The sequence below is a fragment of the Heptranchias perlo genome, chromosome 23 (genome assembly GCF_035084215.1).
Source record: "Heptranchias perlo isolate sHepPer1 chromosome 23, sHepPer1.hap1, whole genome shotgun sequence".
NCBI classification, from domain to species: Eukaryota; Metazoa; Chordata; class Chondrichthyes; order Hexanchiformes; family Hexanchidae; genus Heptranchias; species Heptranchias perlo.
The window spans coordinates 24,984,976-25,012,941 of record NC_090347.1 but is presented as its reverse complement, the minus strand read 5'-3'; the positions used below and the strand labels follow the sequence as shown (position 1 = coordinate 25,012,941).

The window sequence follows — 27,966 nt, the reverse complement described above, 5'->3', positions numbered from 1 at the left end:
TGTAAAAGACAATGGGCCAGATTTTGCTGTAGCAGGGCACCTAACAGCATCCGCCGTTAGTTAAACTTGCCCCTGCACCCTTCAGCTCAAAAAATGTTTGCCCACAAAGTTGCTGAAAACAGCACAGTGAGGAAAACAGGACATCTGCAACCTGAGTGAACAGGACAACCAACAGGGTATCTCCTTAATGAGATTTAATGACTGGGAAGCAAACAGTGGAAGGACTAAGAAGGAGGGTGAATTAAAGGGGGTGATTTCAATGTTAAACCAGATACAGAAAGAGAAATAAAGTGAGGGAAAGAAAAATTGGATTAAAAGAGAGAAAAAAGAGACAGAAAGGAAAAAATAAATAAATTTATAACCTGACATTTTAAAAATCTCACCAAAAAAAATCAAAACCTGCAGGAATAAGACTCCACACTTGTAATAGTTAATTTTCAGTGCCAGAGAGGTTGATTGGCAGTAATTAACAATTATCATGTCATTAAAAGGGTACTTGTGCTACTAATTACTAGCCCTAAATATCTGCAGCGGGTTTAGTTCATATCTACCTCAAAAATACAGCAACTTCATGACATTCAATGCATGTCAATGGTGAGGCAGACAGTGAAATGCCATTTTCGTGAAGCTAACAGCGGAGCAGCGCAACTCGGACGGCAACTTTTGGATATTCGTAAAATTCTGCTCCTCGCCTACAGTTGTTGTATCATTTACAAATAAATAACAGTGAGCGCCATTAACCTCACCGTTATTTTGACAGCAAATTCTGACCCTTTAAATCTCATGGGAAATAGATCACTAATGTTTCACTGCATCCAATAGTGCTCCCAGCTGACTGTTACACTGGGCCACAGTTAAATATTTTAGGTACATACATGATGTAATATTACTACTTGAAATAACTATGTTAAGAGTTTCTTTGAAAAAAGAATATATATTTTTTCTATTTCATGGAAAGTCATTACATGTCTCCATTCGAATAGTCTTTTATTTGGTAACAATTGATGTCCTTTTCAGTTCCTTAAAGTGTGAATTTATTACTTAATGATATATATCATGCACAGTCTTCCACAGTGAATTAATTCCTGCTAGAGGCTAATATTCCACGCATCTACCCCTCACCTGAAGTTGCTGTACCATTTACGCATTTATAACGGTAAGCGACATTATCCTCACTCTTATTTTGATAGCAAATTCTGGCCCATTGTCAGCAACCCAAAGAGAAACGGTGCTATGATTGCAGAAAATATATTTTATTTGTATACAGCAGCATAAATGCATGGTAATAAATCAATGACAAAACAGAAAAATTCAGAAATTTGAAACATGGCCATAAATCAAATCACCTCACGTACCCTCGCTTAAAAAAACTCAACTAGAGGGTTCTCTTTTGAGGCTGCAGATAAGACATGTTATATAATTTTTTCAATGTATTCTATTAAACATAATTACACTTGAGACATGCCTCCAAAAGAATTTTATTCTGTTTGGCCTTGTGCTGTGCTGTCTTTCATTTTATCTATTTCAAATTTTTCTGCCAGGTGGCTGCTAAAAGTAGTTGCAGATATTGTTCAATATGGAACTCAACTGGAACTGATTATAGTAACATAGGAACAGGAGCAGGCCATTTAGCCCCTCGTGCCTGTTCCACCATTCAGTGAGATCATGGTTGACCTGTAACCTAACTCCATACACCCACCTTAGCCCCATTTCCTTTAATATCTTTGGTTAACAAAAATCTATCAATCTCAGATTTAAAATGAACAATTGAGCAACCATCAACTGCCATTTGCAGAAGAGAGTTCCAAACTTCTACCACCCTTTGCATTTAGAAGTGTTTCTTAATTTCACTCCCGAAAGATTTGACTCTAATTTTTAGGCTATGTCCCCTAGTCCGAGACTCCCCAACCAGCAGAAATAGTTTCTCTCTCTCTACCCTTAATATCCTGAAAACTTCGATCAAATCACCCCTTAATCTTTTAAATTCCAGGGACTACAAACCTAGTTTGTGTAATCTCTCCTCATAATTTAACCCTTGGAGTCCAGGAGCAGGATATTAACTGTGAAAAACTGGTGGGTTGGGGACGGGGGGGGGCATTGAAAATTGCAACAATTTCAGACCCGCCCCCCAAGCCCCCATTTCTGGATTTCACCAGGTGGGATGAGAGGCAGGTGACCAACCCGCTCCCTGGAAGCAGGTTGGTCACTAAAATCTTTCAAGGAAGCTGTGGGCCTCCATTTTTTGAGGTTTTGCGATTGCAACCCCTGGGGGCCGGGATCCCCGGGCCTTCTCCTTCATGCCACGTAAGAGGAAGCAAGAAGGCTTGAAACTGCAGGTAAGTGCCTTTCTGGCACAGTTTATGGGCCCGGAGAAGCAAGAGTGCTTCCCCCAGGCCCAACAAGCCTACCTGCAACAACCCCCCAGTGATCGCAGCCCCTCCCCCCAGTGATCACAGACCCCCCCCCCACCATGATTGCGGACCCCCCCCAACAATTGCGGACCACCGCGATGACCCCCGATCCTGTCCCCCATGACTGACTCCCCCGGTGATTGACCTCCTGACCGCCGATGACTGACCTCCCCCCCGATGACTGACTCCCCCCTCCCCGTGACCATCATGCCCATCGATTCCCCCATGCCCAATGGTGCTCCCCTGCTCACCCAGGCCCCCTGCCCCTCCATGCCTCCCCCATCCATACATTCTAAGACTTACCTGAAGACTTACCTTTTCACGTCCTGTTCCTTGCTCTGTTCCCGTCCAACTGAGGCCAGCCCGTACCTTCGGGTTTCCCGTCCACGATTCGACCCCTCCTCGCCCCCTTCCCGGCTCCGAATCAAAATCCTGGCCCAGGTATCAATCTAGTAAATCTACGCTATGATTACAATTTTAGAAGAAAAATTTCATTATTTACATAGATATAACCAAGTTTTAGAAGTTCCCAACTTGAATATTGTCACAGTGAATATAAAAGGTCTTTAAGCAAAGCCCCACAATTTACACCATCTAAATTGTTAATACTTAAAAAATATGTGTAACCTGAATAAATTGCCTTAAGGAGCCATACTGCATACTTTAATGAGAGAAATATATTTTTTTAAATTCAAACCATAGAACTGTCACCTGCAGGCCATTATTTAGTGCCCCTGATTTCAGGATATGCACCACTGTTTTTTTCTTGTTTGTTTAAATTTATATATTTTGATAATTTTTTTGTGCCCATCAAGATGAGAATGTCAGTTAGGGAATGAAACACTTTCCTATTTTTGGCTTCTAGCCTCAGCATCAGACAGTCACAAGTCAGAGATAGGACAAACTGAGTACTGCTTTAGATGTTTCCCGCTGTAGTAAGCACGATATCAGTCGTAAGTGAGATGAATTTAGGCATTCTCAAGTCAGTTCTCTGTGGGGCAGAGTCAAAAGGACAAAATTCTATCTAAAGTTTGCACAAATGTATTCGTCAAACCATGCTTAGAATACCAAGTTTGGTCTTGGTCACTACGCTACAAAAAAGATGTTTGAGCTTTGAGTAAGGATGCAAAAAAAGCCTAGGTGTGAAAGGGAAGAGTTTTGAGGAATGGTAAGCTTTGTGATCTATAAAGAAGAGGGTTAAATGGAGACCTGATTTAAGTATATAAAGACATTTTTAAAAGATAGATACATTTTCAAAGTATACCAAGAAAGTAGGTCCAGCAGACACCAGTAAAAATTAATGAAAAGTAAATGTACACCATCTCAGGAAAAACTTCTTCACTCAAAAGTGGTAAATCTATCAATCAAGACCACAGAGCCATAAACTTCGAAGTTATTCAAAATACAATTATAAATTATGATGGACGAGTTAATGAATGAGTTTTGAGAAGCCTGTTTTTTCATTTGTGACTTTAGTTATGTTCTTAAATTGGCAGAAAATTGGCAATCTCAGTCAAAGTGGACACAACATAGGAACAGGAGTAGGCCATTCAGCCCCTCGTGCCTGCTCCGCCATTTGATAAGATCATGGCTGATCTGTGATCTAATTCCATATACCTGCCTTTGGCCCATATCCCTTAATACCTTTGGTTGCCAAAAAGCTATCTATCTCAGATTTAAATTTAGCAATTGAGCTAGTATCAATTGCCGTTTGCGGAAGAGAGTTCCAAACTTCTACAACCCTTTGTGTGTAGAAATGTTTTCTAATCTCACTCCTGAAAGGTCTGGCTCTAATTTTTAGACTGATCCCCGGGCCTTCTCCTTCATGTCATGTAAGAGGAGGCAAGAAGGCCCGAAACTGCAGGTAAGTGCCTTTCTGGCACAGTTTATGGGCCTTCTTGCCTCCTCTTACATGACTTGTTTGATATGGGAATTGGAAATGTTGCATTGATGCTCTGTTGCTCTTCCGAGCTTGGAATTAAGATAATTGTTGGGCAGAGTAGTAAACACTTCGCTATGCATTTTGGTTGCAATATATCAGAGCTGAGAGGAGTTTATGCTGAAATTTGAGCCCTGAAATTTCGCTACTGGCAATTTTGAGGCTACACTTGCCCAGGGCTCAGGCAGCAGGGAGGACAGGCCTCACTGACCATTGCAAGACTAGTCCATAAAAGATGGGATCTAGGCCAGAAGCATGATTAACATAGGGGGAAGGATTTTTGGTACAGCAACATCTCGTAAAGGGGAGTGCTTCTTTGTGTACTTAAAGATGAAGCTCTATGTCACCAGCAGAGTCACGCAATTTCAGAATATTGGCTTAGGAAAATATTCCATCATTGGTAACAGCAAATCATGGAATATGCTAGACATTATTGAACAAAATGTATCTTGCTATGATTATACAGTGAACATAAATTAGATAGCAAGACAAATATTACATGATTTATTATGTGATAATAGGTGCTATTGCAGACCAATTGTGATGGTTGGGAATGCTTCAACATGTGTAAACATAATACTTGGCATCCAACGAAGTCTGAGAGGTTCAATTCTTGTTCAATGTAAATCTATTATTTTCCCTTGAGCTAACGCACTTGTGAAGAAAATGGATCAATGCATTTATGTTATTCCTCTTTATAATATTGTTCAAAATTTACAGAATATCTATTTTCCAGATCTACGATGAAACATACAATGTCAAAGTAAGTGTTCAAAGGGTTAATCATTTTCAGTAGCATTTTCCTAATTATTTTTACATTGTGTACTTTTTCTTATAAAAATAACCTGCTGCTATTATATTAATTTGCATACTGTTGCCTTTTGTGCTGTTCCTTAATTAACCTAAAGTAACATTTATATTAAAATAATCATTCCAAATTACATAGACTAAAACTCCATCTGATCTTTAGGAATAGCAAAAGGTAACTGCGTCTGTTGATGGATCGTAATTCCAGTGGTGATCATGATAACATGAACAGTAGGGGGGAATTTTACACATCACAATTCATTGTATTGGAGCATTGTTACATCCCTTGGACTAGAATCACGACATTAACCCATTTAAACTGAACTCTCCTACTAACTTTCAACTGTATTTCTACCTTGTAATATATGCAAAGCTAATAGTTTGTAAATTCTGAATGTTGAGCATTGACTTAGTCGAACTAGAATTAGTCGAACGTAGACGCGAGCATTTCACTTCCCATGTTACAAAATAAAAAAATGACAAGTTTTTATTTCTGTAACAATCTGTACTGTTACCTTGGCTTTCAGTGCTAAATCAAGTAAGGTTTAAGGATCTCAAATTTATGGTTGAAAGTGGGTCATAATCATAGAACCTTTGCAATTAAGTCAATATTGTAGCATCATATCTGCTCAGAAAATTGGGCTCTTTAGATTTGCTGCCAACATTTTACTGCCATTAGCTGCTGCTGATAGAATTGTGTTTGAAGTTGAAGCTTTGCACAGCTCTGTGTTCAACAATCTGAATCTAATTTGGTTGCAGACGCACCATTATGTTTATTAAAAGTGCTCAGGGAAGTAAATTAAGATGAAGTTACTTGTAAAGCCTTCCACATTTCAAATATCTGCTCATTTAAGTTATTACTTTTGTACATTGCCCAAGTAGATTATGAAGAGGCTCTTATTGAAAGGCTGGAATTATGCTCGAAATGAATTTGTCATTTGCTGCACCTGTTGCTTATTGCCGCCGAGGTTCTTTGTGTTACACAAGACCGTAGCCTGGAGTGATATTGACAGACTCTTGTATCCCTGCTATTTGAAGGCTTTTAGATTTTACTAAGTAGTAAGGATTGCACAGTTGCCAGATGCAGTGCAATATACTCTGCTGAATTGGATTAATGGTTTCTTGCACTAAAATTCAATGCTGCCATTGGCTGCACGTATTCTGTCTGATCTGGAGAGACAGTGTATGTTTGGTTTTTGCTGATTGAACCTAAACTGGTAACACTAAATCTTTGACCTTAACCACTTGAAGGCTTAAAAGGTGCCATTTTATACATCTTTGACAATATATAATCTGTAGCAGACAAGAAAGCTATTAAAATATGTTTCGGTTTGTTTGTTCTGGACTGGGATTCTTCTCTTCCCCCTCCTCCACCAACACAATGAATAATCACAGAGGAAGGAAATTCCACTGTAAAAGATTTATTTAACAATATGCATTATTCCTGGAGTTAATAGGGGTGATTTTACAAATGGTATCGGGGGAGCATTGTCTGCTGGACAACACATCATCAAATCGCAGATGCGTTGCTCACAATTTTTCATCCATTATTTCTAAAGGACAAAATATCATGGTCACCACAGCCATAATCCCCTGCTGGTTGGGTGCATTCGTAAAATCAGCCCTGAAATCTGAAAGAAAATGCATGTGTTGCATAAGGTGAAGAATAAAGTCATTGCTTCGACACTGATATACTTTCAAATAAAAGAACGATAATATCACCTCTTGTTTGACTGTTCCAACAATTTAAAAAAACTGCATTTATAGTGTCTTTCATGTTCTCATCATGCCCCAAAGCATTTCACTGCCAATTAATTACTTTTTGAAGTCACTGTTGTTACACAGGTAAACATCGCAGCCAATTTGCACACAGCAAGGTCCCACAAACAGCACAAGCGATAAATGACCAGTTAATCTGTTTTGATGGTGTTGGCTGAGAGATAAATGTTGGCCAGGACACCAGATGAATTCCCCAGCTCTTCTTCAACTAGTCTGTTATGTTCACCTGAACAGACAGATGGAGGTCTCAGTTTAATGTCTCATCCAAAAAATGTCACTGCCAACAATGCAATACACTATCAGTGCTACACTGGAATATCAGCCTAGATTATGTGCTGCAGTCTTAGACTGGGCCTTGAGCCCATGACCTTCAGGTGTACAGGCAAGAGTGCTACCACTGAGGCAAGCTGACATTTACAGAGTATAAAATACTTCATTTAATATTAAATGTAGATATTAAACTTAAATCTTTTGTGCGTATGCTAATGGCGGACAATTTTTGTCCATTGAAATTAATAGTTTGCTGCTACCAGTGTGTATTCAAAAAATTGCCCCCTTGGTATAAAATCCTGATACGAGAAAGTTGCTTGATTCCAATCATTGTGTTAACTTCCTGCAATATATGTGCAACTTCCAATGTGATGCAGCTTGTTTTTATATATGTTACAGTGTTTGTTCATCTTTTTCCTATGATCTGTATATTTAGGTTGAAACATAAGGTTAACATTTTTTTAATCAGCCTAGTTTAGGATTTTTTTTGGGATACTAAACTGCAATTTTAATGCAAGAAAAAGTATGAGAAAATCTTTCCAGCCAATCCCACTTGAGCTGACAAAATGGAAAATACAGACAGGTCTTTTTTTCTGACAATCAACCCTCCGCTAACCCGCCTATGGACCCACCATGGTTACAGGGAGATTATTCTCCGTGGATACTGCACTTCAGCTAATGTGGAATTAGCATTGGCTAAGTAATCTTGTTAGCGTGATTCAGTGTTAAATGGATCTTGATTAAATGAGGCTTTATATTGTCGCAGCAGGAGATGATAAGATGTTGAGCCTGCATCAGGAAGTGACAGGAAATTATTCCTCAAACTATTCAGCACTTTAAAAGTCTATATATATGGTAAAAATAAATGTTAAATGGACTACTTTTGGATGAAGAAAAATTCAAAAGATTACTAATCGATGATGTATGTACGGGATAATATCAAGCAGATCCTGATACATTCAACAGCCAGGATTAATAGGTTCTGGAAGATTACGGCTGGCCATTTGTTATATTCCTTATTTACAGTTCCTCTGTGGAGATGATGTGGAGATGCCGGTGATGGACTGGGGTTGACAATTGTAAACAATTTTACAACACCAAGTTATAGTCCAGCAATTTTATTTTAAATTCACAAGCTTTCGGAGATTTTCTCCTTCCTCAGGCAAATGTTTCAAGATCTCCTTGAAGCCTACGCATTTATACATATTGAACAATAATACATGGTGTTTACAGACTGCCCCTGCAACTGCCCGTTGCCAAGGCAATCACCGTGTTCAGACAGAGAGGTGTTACCTGCAGAACCTCCGAATACACATTCAACAAAAAAACAAACAGGGAAAAAAAACAGAGAAAAAAAAACACAGAGAGAGGCAGAAACACAGTGGAAAGGATATCCAAGAAGATCGCGCATTTAGACACAGACATCAAGTTTTTACAGAGCTGCAAGAAAGCAGACAAGATCCCGAAAGGACTCCAGATCACGAACCCACTCAAGTCCACATACAACTCGGATTACGCTGAGAGACTCTGCCGCCGTACCTCTCGCACACTCCGCAACCATCTCATACACCAACTCTACAGCAGACGCCACAACCTCGAAACCAAGATAGAGTCCATACTCTCAACCTGTACTCAGGACACAGCAGACCAGCTACGTTATACCGCCAAACAGACGAGGCAACGGAACTACGCTGCCTACATGAAAACCAAGAGCAGGAAGCTTGAGAAACTCGGCATCACCACCAGCAACGACCAAGCTTCCCCTGGTACCACGGTTGCAACCACAGGGAAGTCTATTGTCAATTTATCCGACCACACCCTTCAACCAGACGAAATCGAAGTTCTCAGCCGAGGGCTCAATTTCTGCCCCACTACCAAAATGGACCCCACTAGTCTCGCGGCGGACACAGAGGAATTCATCAGGAGAATGAGGCTCCGGGAATTCTACCACAAACCCCAAGATTTCAGCAGCGAACCCAATGAGACAATCGACGATCCGGAACAGCAGACAGAGGGATCCGCGGTACAGCAACCGAAGAGGAAAGAGTCAAACTGGACTCCTCCGGAGGGTCGCTGCCCTCAGCTGGACATGTATGCTCAAGCTGTCAGGAAATGCGTCAATGCCAGATTCATCAGCCGCACTCAGAAGACAGTCCAGAATGTCACCCGAGCACAACGCAACGCCATCAACGCTCTCAAGACCAACCGCAACATCGTCATCAAACCAGCGGACAAAGGAGGAGCCATAGTCATACAGAACAGAACAGACTATTGCAAAGAAGCATACCGACAACTGGACAACCAGGAACACTACAGACGGTTACCCGCAGATCCGACCAAAGAACACACCCACCAGCTCAACAAACTGATCAAGACCTTCGATCCAGACCTTCAAAGCATCCTACGCATTCTCATCCCACGTAATCCCCGCGTGGGAGACTTCTACTGCCTCCCAAAGATACACAAAGCCAACACACCCGGACGTCCCATCGTATCAGGCAACGGAACCCTGTGTGAGAACCTCTCTGGATACATCGAGGGCATCCTGAAACCCATCGTACAGGGAACCCCCAGCTTCTGTCGTGACACTACAGACTTCCTACAAAAACTCAGTACCCACGGACCAGTTGAACCAGGAACACTTCTCACCACGATGGACGTCTCGGCACTATACACCAGTATCCCCCACGATGACGGCATCGCTGCGACAGCATCAATACTCAACACCAACAACAGCCAATCTCCGGAAGCCATCCTACAACTCATCCGCTTCATCCTGGATCACAATGTCTTCACCTTCGATAACCAGTTCTTTACCCAAACACACGGAACAGCCATGGGGACCAAATTCGCACCCCAATACGCCAACATTTTCATGCACAAGTTCGAGCAGGACTTCTTCACTGCACAAGACCTCCAACCAACACTATACACCAGATACATCGACGACATTTTCTTTCTATGGACCCACGGCAAGGAATCACTAAAGAGACTACACGATAACATCAACAAGTTCCATCCCACCATCAAGCTCACCATGGACTACTCCTCAGAATCAGTTTCTTTCTTGGACACACGAATCTCCATCAAAGACGGGCACCTCAGCACCTCACTCTACCGCAAGCCCACGGACAACCTCACGATGCTCCACTTTTCCAGCTTCCACCCTAACCACGTCAAAGAGGCCATCCCCTATGGACAGGCCCTGCGAATACACAGGGTCTGCTCAGACGAGGAGGAACGCGATGGACACCTACAGACGCTGAAAGACGCCCTAGTAAGAACGGGATATGACGCTCGACTCATCGATCGACAGTTACGACGGGCCACAGCAAAAAATCGCATAGACCTCCTCAGGAGACTAACACGGGACGCAACCAACAGAGTACCCTTTGTCGTCCAGTACTTCCCCGGAGCGGAGAAACTACGCCATGTTCTCCGCAGCCTTCAACATGTCATCAATGAGGACAAACACCTCGCTATGGCCATCCCCACACCTCCACTACTCGCCTTTAAACAGCCACCCAACCTCAAACAGACCATCGTTCGCAGCAAACTACCTAGCTTTCAAGAGAACAGCGTCCACGACGCCACACAACCCTGCCACGGTAACCTCTGCAAGACATGCCAGATCACCGACACAGATACCACCATCACACGAGATGACACCACCCACCAGGTGCATGGTTCATACTCCTGTGACTCAGCCAACGTTGTCTACCTCATACGTTGCAGGAAAGGATGCCCCAGAGCATGGTACATTGGCGAGACCATGCAGACGCTGCGACAACGGATGAACGGACACCGCGCAACAATCGCCAAACAGGAGGGTTCCCTCCCAGTCGGGGAACACTTCAGCAGTCATGGACATTCATCCACCGACCTTCGGGTAAGCGTACTCCAAGGCGGCCTTCGAGACACACGACAACGCAAAATCGTCGAGCAGAAATTGATAGCCAAGTTCCGCACCCATGAGGACGGCCTCAACCGGGATCTTGGGTTCATGTCACGCTACACGTTACCCCACCAGCGAACAAATGTTATCTGTTTTTAATATAATGGGTCATTTGCTGGCTCTCTCTGCCTTCCGGATGTTTCTGCCTCTCTCTGTGTTTTTTTTTCTCTGTTTTTTTTCCCTGTTTGTTTTTTTGTTGAATGTGTATTCGGAGGTTCTGCAGGTAACACCTCTCTGTCTGAACACGGTGATTGCCTTGGCAACGGGCAGTTGCAGGGGCAGTCTGTAAACACCATGTATTATTGTTCAATATGTATAAATGCGTAGGCTTCAAGGAGATCTTGAAACATTTGCCTGAGGAAGGAGAAAATCTCCGAAAGCTTGTGAATTTAAAATAAAATTGCTGGACTATAACTTGGTGTTGTAAAATTGTTTACAATTCCTCTGTGGAGGTAGTTGCTTATTGTTTAGACAATGAAAGTTGTATTATTGATTTTCTTAAAAGATGCACATATTATATAGGAGGTCATTTCATGTATTTAGAGTATCTTCAATTTGTCTTTCTCTCTGTTTATTCTTCTTTCAGGCCACCTATTGACAAGTTTATCTTTAAAGTTAAGTGGCTGGAACAGTCTGGGGCAAGCTAAATGCCAGTTGCTGTCAATGCCAAAAGGACTGGGCAGTAGTCACTTGAGGCTAGTATTCAAACTTGTTTGATCCTCTCATTAGGAGTTCAGGAATATAATGGCCCACTAGAGCAACCAGGTTGTTCCAGAGGTCCATTTAATTTCGTCAGTATTTAAACATTGTACTTTATGTATTGTATTACAAATGCAAGAGCACAATTCATCTCCAGGTTTTGTAATCCAAACAACTAATTTTTCTAAATTCCATTTGTCTGTATTTAGTCTGATGGACTGTTAATCTCTCCCGGGGCATTTATGTCCCCACAATAGATACAGATGAGAAAGGCCATTTGCCCCATTCGGACTCAACCACCCAACAAAAAACCTATAGTCCCCCTATCACAGTATCCAAACGTTTCTTAAATAGTTCCAACGTTTTTGTTTCCATCAACCTACTTAGAAGTCCATGCCACATAGTGATCACTTTTTGTAAGAAGAACTTCCTTTACATCAGTCCTAAATTTGCCTTTCACAATTTGAACTTGCGCTACTATCACAGTTTAAATTGAAATAATAGGGACAATTCAACTCCCAGCAGAACATGCAGACAACCCCCCAGAAGCTGCAGTGGGAGGTCCAGTTTATTTTAACAGCTGGGCCACATTAATATCCTGCCGGAAAGCTGCCTGCCTGAAATGGAGTATGCATAGGCAGCTCGCCAGCATTGGGCCTACAAAACCTGCCTGACAGGCAGCCAGGTAAGTGGCAGGGAGAGGGTTCAAGAGGATTTCACATGTGGGTGGGCAGAACCCGGGATGGCAGGGGCCCAAACTTTCTCTACGGGGCCCAGAGGAGCTCTCCTACTACTACTGGTCCCATAAAGATAAGTTTTAAACTTACCTGACCAGGCCTTCGCTGGGTATCCGTCGGGTTTTACTGAGTGGAGTGTCCGCAGCAGATGCTCCGTCCATTAAAATTGCGTTGGGGTCCTAATGACACCATAGCACACTGATTTACATTTACTCAATAAACTCCTGCCTGAGTTAGGAGGGCAACTCAACCGCCCAAGAAAACATCGGCATTAAGATGGCCGCAGGGCAGGAAACGAGCAGTACGTGTATTGCTTGGATTTTAAATAATTTTCTGCCGGGATTCTGTTGTGCAGTGGAAGTTAAAATTTCCTCTAATGTTCCAAATTTATCTTTCAGTACCGTTTACCTTCTTTAAGTTGTTAGTGAACTCCTTTGGTTGAAAAGTCCAAATTTCTCCAGTCCATTTGAAAATTCAGTTGTCTGATGCTAGGGATCAGTCCTGTGACTTCTCTTCCCATCTTCAGGGATTGAATGTCTCCTTGGTGTCCCAGTGGCCAGAATTGGATACAGCATTGTGCTGTTCAAGCATGACTTTCTCTGACTTGTACTCTATTGTATTGACTATATAGTACAACACTGTATTAGTCCTGTTTGCTGTTCCACAGTGATTGGATGTGTAAGTGCCGAGCCTACTCGCTCTGTAAAGTCTCTTTCAACTTGACCCTTAATTATTTCAACACCATTCATGGAATAGGTATTCCACACTCTTTATGTTCCTACGTGCAATATTTGACACTTGTCCGCACTAAATTTAATCTGCCACTTACATATTCTATCAAACTCACTTTGTAGATCACTGCCTAGCTCCATATATTCAACTACATTCCCTCCCCCAGTTTGGTATCATCTACAAATTTGACCAGTTTCTATTGAGCTTTTGACTCCAAATTGTTAATATAAATTAGAAACATCAGGGTTCCCAATCCCCAGTGCACTCCACTTACCATGGCCTCCCCCCCCACCACCACCTTGACATCATTCCACTAACACCTGCTGTTTCCCACCCATCTGTCAACTCTTATTTATTCCCATGTTTTGCCTTGAGCCTCTCCCACGTTAAGCTTCACTGACAGCTATTTTATGTAAAATTGTTAAAAGCCTTTTTGGAAATCTTTGTATGGGGCTTTCCAAAATCCATTTGGCATGTCACTTCCCCCATCTTCTTGTGGAGGCAGAGAGTATGGCTGAGGTACTAAATGATTTAAGGTGATTGGCAAAAGAACCAAAGGCGACATGAGGAAAAGCTTTTTTATGCAGCGAGTAGTTACGATCCGGAATGCGCTGCCTGAAAGGGAGGTGGAAGTAGATTCATTCATGGCTTTCAAAAAGGAATTGGATAAATACTTGAGGGGAAAAAAATTGCAGGGCTACGGGGAAAGAGCAGGAGAATGGGACCAACTGGAATGCTCTTACAAAGAGCTGGCATGGGCTCGATGGGCCAAATGGCTTCCTTCTGTGCTGTAACCATTCTATGATTCTATGAAATGAATAGTTTGCATCGGTCTTCACTAGAGAAGAAGATGCTGCCAATGTAGCAGTAAAGGAGGAGGTAGAGGTGATACTGGATAGGATAAAAATTAATAAAGAGGAGGTACTCAAAAGGTTGGCAGTACTCAAAGTAGAAAAGTCACCCGGTCCAGATGGGATGCATCCTGGGTTACTGAGGGAAGTAAGGGTAGAAATTGCGGATGCTCTGACCACAATCTTCCAATTGTCCTTAGATATGGGGCGGTGCCAGAGGACTGGAGGATTGGAAATATTACACCCCTGTTCAAAAAAGGGGAGAGGGATAAACTCGGCAATTATAGGCCAGTCAGCCTAAGGTCAATGGTGGGGAAACTTTTAGAGACAATAATCTGAGACAAAATTAATTGGCACTTGGAAAAGTATAGACTGATCAATGAAAGTCAGCACAGATTTGTTAAAGAAAAACCGTGTTTGACTAACTTGATTGAGTTCTTTGATGAAGTAACGGTGAGGTCTGATGAGGGTAGTGCTGTTGCGTATATGGACTTTCAAAAGGCATTTGATAAAGTACCACATAATAGACTGGTAAGCAAAATTAAAGCTCATGGGATTAAAGGGACAGTGGCAGCATGGATACAAAATTGACTAAGGGATAGAAAGCCGAGAGCAGCGATGGACAGTTGTTTTTCTGATTGAAGCGAAGTATACACTGGTGTTCTGCAATGGTTGGTATTAGGACCATTGCTTTTTTTGATATATATTAATGAGCTGGACTTGGGTATACAGGGGATAATTTCAAAGTTTGCAGGTGACATGAAACTCAGGAATGTAGTAAACAATGTGGAGGATAGTAACAGACTTCAGGAGGACATAGACTGATGAAATGGGCAGATGCATGGCAAATGAAATTTAACCCAGAGAAGTGTGAAGTGATACATTTTGATAGGAAGAATGAGGAGAGGCAATATAAACTAAATGGTACAATTTTAAAGGGGGTACAAGAACAGAACTGGGGGTATCTGTACTCAAATCTTTGAAGGTGGCAGGACAAGTTGAGAAGGCTGTTTTAAAAAAAAGCATATGGGCTTTATTTTTAGAGGCATACGGTGCAAAAGCAAGGAAGTTATGCTAAACTTTTGTAAAACACTGGTTAAGCCTAAGCTGGAGTATTGTCCTCAATTCTAGGCACCACACTTCAGGAAGGATGTCAAGAGAGGGCGCAGAAGAGATTTACTAGAATGGAACCAGGGATAAGGGACTTCTTAGTGGGGTTGTTCACCTCAGAGTAGAAAAGGGTAAGAGGAGGTTTGATAGAGGTGTTCAAAACCATGAAGGGTTTTGACAGAGTAAATAACGAGAAAATGTTTCCAGTAGCAGACAGGTCAGCAACCAAAGGACACAGATTTAAGATGAATGGCAAAAGAACCAGAGGCGACATGAGGAAACATGTTTTACGCAGAGAATTGTTATGATCAGGAATGCACTGCCTGAAAGGGTGGTGGAAACAGATTCAATAATAACTTTCAAAAGGGAATTGTATAAATACTTGAAGAGAAAAAAATTTACAGGGCTATGGGGAAAAAGCAGAGGAGTGAGGCTAATTGGATAACTCTTTCAAAGAGCCAGCACAGGCACGATGGGCTGAATGGCCTTCTTCAGTGCTGTAACATACTATGATACTATGATTTTCCAGTATTGATATGAGACTTATGAATCGGTAGTTGCTTGGGTCTGCTTCATCACCCTTTAATGCTAGCTTGTTTCTGGTCTATTGGAGCCTCCCGGTATTTATCAACTCCCTCAAATTGACTGTTAGCAAAGCCCAAATCTTATCCCTTGACTCTCCTAGTACCTTGGGATAAAGACCATGCATCACTGGAGATTTAACTGGATAATGCCATTCTAGACTAGCAACAATTCTAAATCAGTCACATGGGTGTGAGCAGCCTGGTGGGCACCATTTCTAGTGATTAGATAACCAAGTAAATTACTGATTAGTTTATTTGGACTGCTAGTCTATGGCTTTAGAGCTTTTTGGGACTTTTGGCTGCTGGAACTGACAGTAATCATTGGTGGAAATAATTTGATGAGTCAGCAGAGGGGTTTTGACCAGGTACCTCTGGCAAACTTCTGATTGGTTTCAGTGGGTTTTCTATAGACAGTAGAGTACTTAGATGTCTTGGAAGCCTCTACCCATGTTTTTTTTGAAGCTTAGTAGGCTGCAGGAAATGGTAGAGCCCAGTGTCTGCATGGTCTCAGTACGTGCAGCCCTGAGAGATGCTACCAGTGCTGCCATAGACTCCCAGTTAGTGGGCCCAACTGCAGTCTGCATAGAGGTCACCAAATGCTCCTTGATAGACTGCAATTACTCCATGCCATGAATGTCGCACACAAGTTGGAACTAGACTCCTCCACACTCTCCAACGCCCCACCCGCCCACCAACAAGCAGTCTACCACACTTAACAATTTTTGGTACGCAGTTAATATTTGTCTTTTAAAAACTGGGCCCTGGAAGTAATCGTTGGATGTTTGTTGAAAGTTCTGCCTGTAGGGCGCTAAATTGAGCCATGTAGCGCCCGTTGTTTTGGTGCTACACAACCTCTCTGACATACAAGATGGTGTCTTGGATGCGCACGCATGTTTCTAGCGTGACCTGCACCAGACGCCATCTTGGTATAGGAATTAGCGCAAGCGCAGATAACGAACGCTGGAATCATGTAAAGTAGGGAGAAAATGGCTTCAATCAGTGTACAATGCCGATTTAAAGTGATACACACCGTTTTGGGTCTTAACGCTCAATTCAATGCACAGTCTTAACCCCGACCATCTGAACATGTCTTAGAATGTCACGAGGACCCCCCACACCGGCGCTACTTAAAGGGACCATGCAAGATTTACAGGTTAGTGGTTGGATTATTGCTTCTGGCTGCCGAGACATTTGTAACTGTTTTTGGAGGTCTCCTATATTTGAATTCTAGGACTCGGGGGTATAGCCTAGTATTTAGAGCCAGGACATGCAGGAGTGAAGTTAGGAAATGCTTCTACATGCAAAGGTTGGGAGAAGTTTGGGAAGCTCTTCTGCAAATGGCAGTTGATGCTAGCTCAATTGTGAATTCTAATTCTGAGATTGATAGATTTCTGTTATCCAAGGGTATTAAGGGATATGGGGCTAAGGTGGATATATGGAGTTAGGTCACAGGTCCACCATGATCTCATTGAATGACGGAACAGGCTCGAGGGGCTAAATGCCACTGCCACTTGCTCTCTACTGATATGCGCTACCTTCTCCTGCAAGAAAGCGGGACGTGTGTCTGGGCAATGTGCCTGTCATGTATGATTAGCTGCCAGTGTGTGTGGCCTTTGGGTTGTGGGTCGGCGGCTTGCAACAGTGGTAATGTGTGAGGGTGAGAGGAAGCATCTGATTGGAAGAGGTACCGATGGAAAGAGTTCGTTGGTAGGTGGGTGTTGGGGGGTTTAGTGCGTGGAGGAGTGGATGCGGCTAGTGGTGCAGTTGGTAGGAGATGCCACTTGACAGTTGACCTCATTCACCTTGACCACTCATGTCAAAGCATTGAACTTCTTCCTGTACTGCATCCATGTTCATGATTCTGTGCGCCTGGCATTGACTTCATCCCCTACTGCCTCCCACTGCCTTTTGGGTGTATGTCTGGAGGGCCTCTTGCTCTGCACCCCCCCCCGCCCCGCGGATATAGGATGTCCCTCTTTCTGTCCACCTCTTGCACCAATGCCTCCAGTGCATCAGCAGAGAACCTTGGTGCACAGACTCTCAGATCGGCAGATTGGTGAGGTCTGGCATGCAGATTGGAGGATGTGGGATTTAGTGGTGTGCAAACTTTATTCAAATATAACTCATCAGTATGTAAACATAGAGATGGGACCTGCATCTGTGCTTTACATGTGCAATGTCTGATCTCCGTTCAGACTCCATGCAGACAGCAGGCTGTTATATTCAGCAAATAACAGGTACCAGCTACCTTTAAGAGATTTCGAACAGACAGCCTGCCTTTAAGAGATTGGAGCTCTGCCTGCTGGTGCAAAGTGTGAATTGCATGGAATGCTCATTCAACGCTGATTTCCAACGCAGATTGCAGGTGAGTCCTCCGGCCTGATGAAAATCTCATCCGGTCTGATGAAAATCTCATCCTGCCTGCACAGGGACCATTGGGCGCGGGGTAATGGCACATCACGCTACCTAAGCCCAAAAACGGCCCCTATCCAATTTTTTCCCCCATAGTGTTTTATTTCAGGACTGCAACACATATTGAGGTCTAGATGATGTTCTTAAGGATATTTGTGTTTAGCTGCCTGATAATTGTGAACCCTTTGATGTGTTACAACATTGCAATGTGTTCCTAAGTGGCTGTGATCCATTACTGATTAAGATATGAAAGTGTTGTATCATTCCAAATACCCCTATTGAGAGACATTTTCCATTAATTGATTCTCGCATGTGTGACCATCTGTGCTACCCATGTTACTAGTAAGCTTTGCCTGGTGTACAGTAAATGCTTCATCAGTTTACTGTGACTGGCATGGATAATTCTACAGAGTAAGCAATGGGTGGTCATCACCACTGTGAATGAAATACAAAAAGGCTTCCAATTCTGACCAGTGTTTGCCAACTTTGAAAATTAAGATTTATTAACAAAAAGAGTGTGCAATAGAATAAAGTAAGGATTGAACAAATAAGAGGAAATTCCAAATCAACATATTATAACATAAAGTGCATTGTGTTTTGTCCCTATTTGAATCATTAGATGCCATGTGAACATTTTAGGGATTTTACTTAGCTCTCTAAAATATCATCCTACTTTCTAAATTTGTAAATAGAATTTTATCTATATTAGAAATTTGTCTCCCTATGCTCTTGTAGATATAAGTGTTGAACTAATAAAATATGATTTCATTCACAAAGCTCAATGTCACGATTTTATATTTTATTTCAGACAGCATTCATTCAACTGATTCAATGGGCGTGTTAACAACATGCATTATTAATGCACAAATGCGCAAAGTTCAGGGGATTAAGAGATACGGTGTGAGTTGTGAATCTCCAGAACATGCTGGTTGATTTTTTTTTCATTCGTTCATGGGATGTGGGCGTCGCTGGCAAGGCCAGCATTTATTGCCCATTCCTAATTGCCCTTGAGAAGGTGGTGGTGAGCCGCCTTCTTGAACCACTGCAGTCCGTGTGGTGAAGGTTCTCCCATAGTGCTGTTAGGAAGGGAGTTCCAGGATTTTGACCCAGCGACGATGAAGGAACGGCGATATATTTCCAAGTCGGGATGGTGTGTGACTTGGAGGGGAACATGCAGGTGGTGTTGTTCCCATGTGCCTGCTGCCCTTGAACTTCTAGGTGGTAGAGGTCGTGGGTTTGGGAGGTGCTGTCGAAGAAGCCTTGGCGCGTTGCTGCAGTGCATCCTGTGGATGGTACACACTGCAGCCACAGTGCGCCGGTGATGAAGGGAGTGAATGTTTACGGTGGTGGATGGGGTGCCAATCAAGCCGGCTGCTTTGCTCCTGGATGGTGTTGAGCTTCTTGAGTGTTGTTGGAGCTGCACTCATCCAGGCCGCTCTGGATGCCATTGATGCATCTCTGCCATTTGCCTTGCACAAACAGCATCTCGCCCTGAGCCTTCCCGTTATTTTTAAAAACTTGCTGGATTTGCACATTAATTGTCTATTAAACTCACTGCAGAAAGTTAAGTCTGGTAATTAAGGGAATAAATACCATTTTAACAAAGTGACAATTATTAATGCAATGCCAATTAATCTCTCCGATCCAGAAAGGGAACAATTTAAATGGTTCAATCTCATTCCTGCATGTAGTCAATGGTTGTTAGAGATTTTAAAAATGTCAAATTTTTAATTAATTTTTTTTCTTACTTTTCCTTTCTGTCTCCTTTTTCTCTCTCTTTATTTCTCTTTCTGATTTGACTCTAATTCACCCTCCTTCTCCATCGTTCCTCTATTTCTTTCTCAATCTTTAAATCTCATTGGTTAAGGAGATACATTTATGGTCCCACCATTCACTAAGGTAGCTGCCCAGCTCCAGCAGGATCTGGCCCAATGCTTCACATTACTAGAATTTGCCAGTTACTTATTGGTTTTTATAAAAGAACACTTCTTGCTATATACATATCAGGTAATAATTTGACGCATATTTGCTACAAACCCTGATAATTGGATTTATAGGGCTGAATTTTATTCTTGTTGATGTTTGTACATCAGTGCAAGGTATATTCTATTGGGTGATGTACCTTGATATGCAATGCCAGTGTTCCAATATTACAGGAACTTTCAATGAATTTTTCTGTTTGAGCATATGGTTTCCGATGAATGATTGTCCATTGTGCTATTAATTTTAAACTGTCTATTTACAGTTAATGTTCTTGGAAAGCAGTGAAAACTGTTTGCAAAAAAAAATAAACAAATGGACATTTATCCCTTTGGGGCAAGTTCCTTTCTGTCTTTTGTTTCCCTATAGATGAGAAATGGCGGCACTACACCATCACCAAATTGGTCTTGTCAACTCCATGAAGTTGAAGCCCATTCAATATCGAGGTTTCTGAATAAAATAGTGCTGCTGGTCTTTAATGTGTCACAAACATGTTCATTATACTATCCCTGTTTTGAACCCAGCCACCACAGCAAAAAAGGCTGGAATCATACCAACATACTCTAATTGGCTGCAGCATTATGAGAGAAAAGAATCATGTCCCTTCCAATATCTTATATTTTTCCATTACTGGGATATATTTTAAGTTAATAAAGTTATTTGTTAACAAGAATAACTGATATGGAAAGTGAGTTAGAAAGAATTAGATTAATTTTTTTTATTAGGAAACAATAGGATGAAAGAGGGTGATATTCACTTTCATTTTAATTTGTTAGTGCTTGGTACACTAGCTCATGCTTGTTCAATAAATGCACACCCTGCCTGAGAGCAGCAGCAGTGTTAACACCTGTCAGAACACACAGATAGGTACGGTTCTTTAAAGACAACAAAAGACCACGGTGTATATTTCCCCAACAAGACCTTTGAGCAGATATAGAAATCTTCTGTGTGGCAACTTTTCATAGAGATGATGTGACAGGTTGACAAGTCAAGAAAAGAGAAATGATAGATACACTGTCTTAAGTCAAAGGGACATGAGAGCTTTTAATGGACCACTGTCACACTTTATTAATCCCACTATTATTAATCTGACAACCTAAAATGTGTCAGATTAATAAAAGTCGGATTAACAAAGTATGGCAGTGTTTGTCCATTAAACAATGTGCAGAATAATGTACATAATTATATTAACCTTAATAAACTGGCGACCTTGACAACTTCTTTTCTGACAGAACTGTATTGATTAATAAGGTTTGCTTTTAAATTGTTTTATTGGATTATATTAAAATAAAAAGTTTCCATCTCCCTAGTCCCCTTCATTACATTATCTTTCACTAAATTGGATTATATTCCTATTTGTGATTATATCGGGGAATGGACGATTGTGTGATGATACTTTTGAGATAATTTGTATCATAGCAGTAAAATATGACCAAACTATGGATACATTTTCATTTCAGGCATTTAAGGTAGACATCATTTTGAAAGCAGCCTAATTCTGTGATGATTACGAACATACCCAAGAGCTGTGACTGGCAACAAAAGTGTTTTGTAGAACCCTAATCCATTTACACCGCTGAGAAACTGAATCATCATAGATTATGTTAAGTTGCTTCCCAAGCACCTTCCCTAGATTGCTTCAATTATTGTTCTTTTGTAGAGTGCGCAGTAAAACATTATGACGTTATTCATTTTGATTTGGAGTAGCAGTTTGTCATCATCATAAAAATATAGTGCTGGAGGGAAAACAGTTTGAAATATTTCCTTAAGCTGTTAAGTGTTGCGTGAATCTTTCCTCTATGGTTACTTGTTGTGGTCTACCCTTGTAGGAAGTGCAGGAACTAACTAACTAACATCTCCTTACATGTTGCAAACCACATATCAGGAATCGGGGTTGATTCTTGTAGGTAGAGTGAAAATGGCACCGTCAATGATCATTTGTGTTTTCTTGGTTATCAATCTGCATTTTATGCAATTTTTTAATCTAATAGATATATATACAACCAGGAAAACAAAAATGATCATTGAAAATATCATTTTCATTGTACCTGCAAGAATCAACCCCAATTCCTTATATACATGTAATGTTTTGAACTAGTATATTTCATAAGTAATTTTAATTTATATAAATGGAATTGACTATGTTGTTGACAAAAATGTGTTTTTTTGTCAATCTACAAGTTCAAAAGCTTACTTTTACTTCAGTATAAGAATTACACCACAGCTAATCTTCTTAAGATAAAGGAGCAGTTAGCAAATTCAGCGGTTTTTCAATCGTTGGCCACTAACAGGCATGTGCAGTCCCTTCAACTTTTATTTGCAAGCTGCATAAAACAATGTATAAAAGGAGTTGGAGTTTTGTGTCATAGCATGAGATAAAATACTGAGATGAGTAGTACATCATCCAAGAAAGCTGGGCTTTGAGCACTGTAGTTCTAGTGAAGGGATAGTTGATGAGTGACAGTTTTGACAAATCATAGCCTCAAAACACAAGTCGTAGTTTCAGAAGTGCAAATGCATTTTAGGCTGTTGTTGTTATAAAATAATTATTTGAGACTATTTGTGAAGGACATTTGTTTCATAACTTATTTTCCCAGCTGATTAAATTAGGTTAGTTGATATTCTACAATCCATTTCTACATATAATTGCTTATTAAAACAATAATGTGAAGTATCTCCCTCAGGATAAATGAGAATAAATCATGATTTCCTAATGCATAAAGTATCATATACAAATTTTCAGTAACTTTTTCCTGAAATAAAATTCAGTATAAAAGTTAAAATCTGATTGTAAATTTAGCTAAGCCATAAATATTTAAAACAGAAAGCTGCTGTATCCTGCAGGTTTCATGCATTTATTATTTGTATTTTCACAGTTCATATTCAGAGATTTAATATTTTGGAATAATCTAGACAAAAAAAAACACTTTTCTCATTAATTGAGCTTGATTCTAAGTAAATTTAATTTTTTAAACACAAACTTATATGGTTACATTCAGATTTGTAAAATTAGCTCTAGTTTGGCCTATTGAAATAAATGGAAATTTGTAGTTTGGTAGCCATACATTGACATTTTACGTTGCCTAAAATGTTTGCATTTGTCAAACTTGCAGGGTTTTATTTTGTGGTGCTATTTCTGATGACAATATCCAAACAAAACATTGTGTTTTGTGTGGGAATCACATTAATCCTGCAATCTGATCTTTTCTTAAACAAGAATTGTGATGTTTAAATGGCTATCATGCCCATTTATGGCTTAAGTGGTCTTTCTGTTTTCAATTGTACGTTGATACATCATCCATGACATTACTCATAGTCAATCATCATAGTGTTTGTATTTCCTCCAGTGGTGCCCACCTCTTTCCAAGAAACAGCATTTTTGTGCAATTAATGTTAGTGTATATATACATCTGGTAAACCAAAATAATTCAGCAGTTTTGTCATGTTAGACTGCATTTTGCATCACATCTTGAAACACTTTTTAATCCAACAGATTGGATCCAATTATTTGTTGTGTGTGTTTTGTAAGATTTTACTTATATCGATAATTTTCAATAGATGTATAGCATCAACTTTCCTTGCCCCCACTTTCCCTGGTCCAGTACTTACTTAAAAGCTGTTCATCTCTAACATCCTCCGATTCTGATGAAAGGTCATTGACTTGAAACATCGGGCTCAATTTTGAAATGATGGTGGGTTGGCAGCTGGGGGGGGGGGTGAAGGTGTGTGTGGCAAACCCGCATAAACAAAACTTACCGTTTCCGACGCGATCGCACGGTGATTGCTGATGATTAATGTCCTCTCCGGGTTTCGCGCCCGGCAGTCAGCCCCTGATTGATAGGCTGGCTACCGTCAGAAGCTGCAATGCGGCGGGGTGGGGGGGGGGGGGAGAAAAAGAGAGCGAGACGTCATCTGGCGCTGGAACGGAAGATCGGGGGGGGGAGAGTGGATGTTCGGGGGGGGTGGCGGAAAGGGGAAGGTCGGCGGAGAGGGGAAGGTCGTGGGGGGGAGAGTGGATGTTTGGGGAGGGGGAGAGGGGAAGGTCGGGGGGGGGGAGAGGGGAAGGTCGGGGGGGGAGAGGGGAAGGTCGGGGGGGGGAGAGGGGATGTTTGGGGGGGGAGAGAGGGGATGTTTGGGGGGGGGGGGGGAGAGGGGAAGGTCGTGGTTGAAGAGGGGAAGGTCGTGGTTGAAGAGGGGGGCATGGGGAGAATATTGGGGGGGGAAGAGGGGGAGATTGGAGAGGGAGACATCGGACATAGGAGCAGGGTGGAAAGGTAGGTTGATTTTGTGTTTTAACTTCCTGCAATGGTTTTTGATGTACTTTATTTAGTTTCTTTTTCCCTGGTCCGGCCCTTCACGTTTGGTTTCACCAGGCGTGAATCAGAAGCGGTGGGCAAGCTGCCCAGGTAAGTTAAAAAAAAATTGTTACAACCAAGTAATCTGTCACATGTAAAGTGCCTTAAGTACCTCAATGAGGTACATTTGGCTCTTTAACTGTCACTCCGCCGGCTTTAATTGCCGGCGGGACTTCCGGTTTCGGGATGCCCGCACGCACACAGCTGCGTCCTTGGGAAACTCGGAGGTCAGCGGGTTGGAGCTGGCTTCCGAACCAGACCAGGATTTCCGCAATTTTCCGAGCCCCCCCACCCCCAACGCACCCGCAATTTCCCCGTAAAATTGAGCCCATTAACTCTCTTTCTCTCTCCACAGATGCTACCTGTTGAGTGTTTCTGGCGTTTTCTGTTTTTATTTCAGATTTCCAACATCTGCAGTGTTTTGCTTTTGTTAAACTTAGCATTCTATTTTTGAATCCCATTCTGAACAGGCTAATTTTTTGTTAAATTCATATTTCATGCTTTTGTGTTACAGCAGAAATTAAATGCATATCAAAGTGATGCATGGCAAAAAGCTGTCTTTGAAGAGAGAAAAATAAGGTACGTTTTACAGATTATAACTATAGTTTTATTTTGTTTGATTGGTTGATGAGTTTAATATTGATTTTCTTAGTATGCATCTGTTTTAGTGGCACGGTTCTAAATTAACACGTTTAGTTTGAGTTTTTAACATCCACGTGTGCCAGCAACACATGAATGAGTTGAAAATAATTTGAATTAGATGTGGCTAGTGAGTAAACAAACTCCAATTGTTTCAGTCAAAATATCAGCAAAGCAATATTCACTTCTTGGCTAGTTGGGTTAATGATGTAGTCAAAGAATGATTTTGTTTTGTAACAAATAGCATTGTATGTTCCGATTACGTCTTTTAATTTGATTAATAATGTAGAAATTAGCTCTTATTCAAGGATTTAAGGTGTTGTTGTCTGCTGTGTTACAATACCAAACTAAATCATGAAATATATACTTTTGCACCAACTGTAATACTGAGCACACATTTCAGTTTGTTTTCCATCAGTAGTCACAGGATTTGTTCATTATGACTTATCTTATAAAAATCGAACATTCTAGACTGAAACAAAAGATCTGTTGATAATTATTGATTTACCAAATTAAATATTCATTGTCAGAATTTCAGCCTTACACTATTTGATTTAAATTAAGGTTTCCAACTGTACGGTATTTAGCAAATATTACTGAGTTATTGTCATTTACAAACTTCTCATGACATCCTGTTATTGAACAATGACTTACTTTATAACTTACTTTATTTTTCCTCTGAACTGAACTTGAATAATTTCTAGAAATGTGAGATGAAAACTGAGGGAGAAATATTTAGTCTTAATATTTGGATTGCTTTTGTAGAAAATAAGTATATAATCTATGCTCTTGGCTATTTTCCTCCTATTTATTATTGCAATTTATGTACTTATTTTGTAATGTGTCAGTATTTGAGTTATATTTTGTCGATATCATGATGTAGTCAGAGCCTGGTAAACATACCATTTAAGTCCATGGAGCAACCTTGATTAAATATTCTTAATAAATAAGGCACAAATGCCTGTATATGTTTTACACTTTGTTAGTGTAATATTAGAATTTGTTTCAGTGTCACAGTACATGAGTTGAAAATCCAGAGAGGCAGTCATTCCCTCGACATGCTGGTAATCTAAGGATTAATGCACAGAATTGCTCAAAAGAAAAGTTCAAATTATATAAAATAATGGATAGCAGGGAAGAATTTACAAAGTTGTAATTCAATCAAGATTTTCTGATGATATCCTAATTCATGAAAATATAACTGAAGCATTTTATGAGCTTGAACAGAACCCCAATTGAATTACAGCCCTTAACTGTCTGCAGATATGCAATATGTACTACAAGTACATTTTTCCTGTAAAAGATTGAATTAGTAACACATACTGTTATGACTATGCTGCTCTGAGACCCTTTGCTGTGAGGCAAATCTTAATGACCATGCTGGAATAATGCTTTCAAAATGGTGTGTGAGCTGAATGTAATGTCCAGGAAACAAAATAACTTCTTGTGCCTAATAGGTCATAATAATTCTATGTTCACAGCTGTTTGTAAAGTTGTCAGAGGGTCAGTTTGTAGCTGCAACCATTTCTATTCTATAGATTTTTTGAAATCGTTTTTCATGTTTTCGCATGTAAAATATCCCACTGTAGCAGTGGATGTGTCCAAATATTTGCTTTAAAAGTACATTTCACAATGAGACCAGTAAGATTACTAATAATGTCATAACAAGTTGGGACAGGCTTGATGGACCAGCTGGTCTTTATCTGCCTGTCATTTTCGTATGTTCGTAAGTTGCTAAGCTAATAAGATCACGTTCAGTGGAATGCGTAACTTTGCATCTGTGCAGCTTTCTGCTCACACACTCTAAAATAAATGAAGTACAGGACACATGGGAGAGAGGGTAAAGGTTGGCATGGATTGTGAGTGAGAAATGGTGAGGTAGGAAGAAACAATAGATAATGTCAGTGAGAACAGCAAAAAGGTTCAGGGAGGGTGTTTCTTTGAGGTTTATAAAATATTTATAAAATATTAATTTGACACACATTAGGTAAATCTGGAACATTCAAATTAGATCAGGTTAGCATGGTTAAAGGACATGGTTTCAAATTAGTTTAATGTAAATTTACAGCCTATATTAGGAAGAACTTATACAATGTTTGATATATGTTTCGAATAATCCGCCAGGAAGGTAGCAGAGACAAAGTCAATCAGGGTGTTGAAAATGCAGTTGGATGCTAAACTGGGAGAGTTTGGGTACTGGAGGGATGGGCTTTAATGGGACAAATGGTTTTGCCTTGACAATGACTGGCCTTATAACAGCCATGACTGGAGAAATTGTGAGCAATGCCAGGGGAAAGAAAAAGAGTCAAATTACATTTATAGCATTGGCAGAAATGTAAACTGATATTCTTTTTATCTTAATTTTTCATCACTTCTTCTTTATCTCTCTTTCTCTCTCCCTTGCTTTCTCCTCCATTTCTCTTTTTTCTTTCACACATGCCATCTCTTTCTGAACCTATAGAAATCTTTATCCTGCTGCAAGAGGAGGAATACAGTAATCTTCGTGCCACCCTCACCCCCACCCCCCACTTCCCAACCTGTCCCTCCTGGTCTCACCATCACCCCAACCTTGTCTCTCAGCCATCCATGTTATACCGTCTCTCTGTCAGGCATTCCTATCCCCGTCTCCAATCCAATCTATCTTACCTCCATGCATACCCTGTGCCTTAACAAAGATGAAAGGTACATGCTAAGTACATCAGTAAA

At 40.9% G+C, this 27,966-nt stretch overlaps 1 protein-coding gene across 7 annotated transcripts in view; it reads left to right on the top strand.

Moving 5' to 3' along the window:
* The window catches only part of tnrc6c1 (trinucleotide repeat containing adaptor 6C1), a 462,004-nt gene that overhangs the window by 128,828 nt on the left and 305,210 nt on the right, over window positions 1-27,966 (top strand). For all 7 annotated transcript variants that reach the window (XM_068004210.1, XM_068004207.1, XM_068004212.1 and 4 more), the window contains exon 3: window positions 25,136-25,200. In XM_068004210.1, the coding sequence (XP_067860311.1) occupies window positions 25,136-25,200 (65 nt within the window). The remainder of the gene's footprint in view (window positions 1-25,135; window positions 25,201-27,966) is intronic.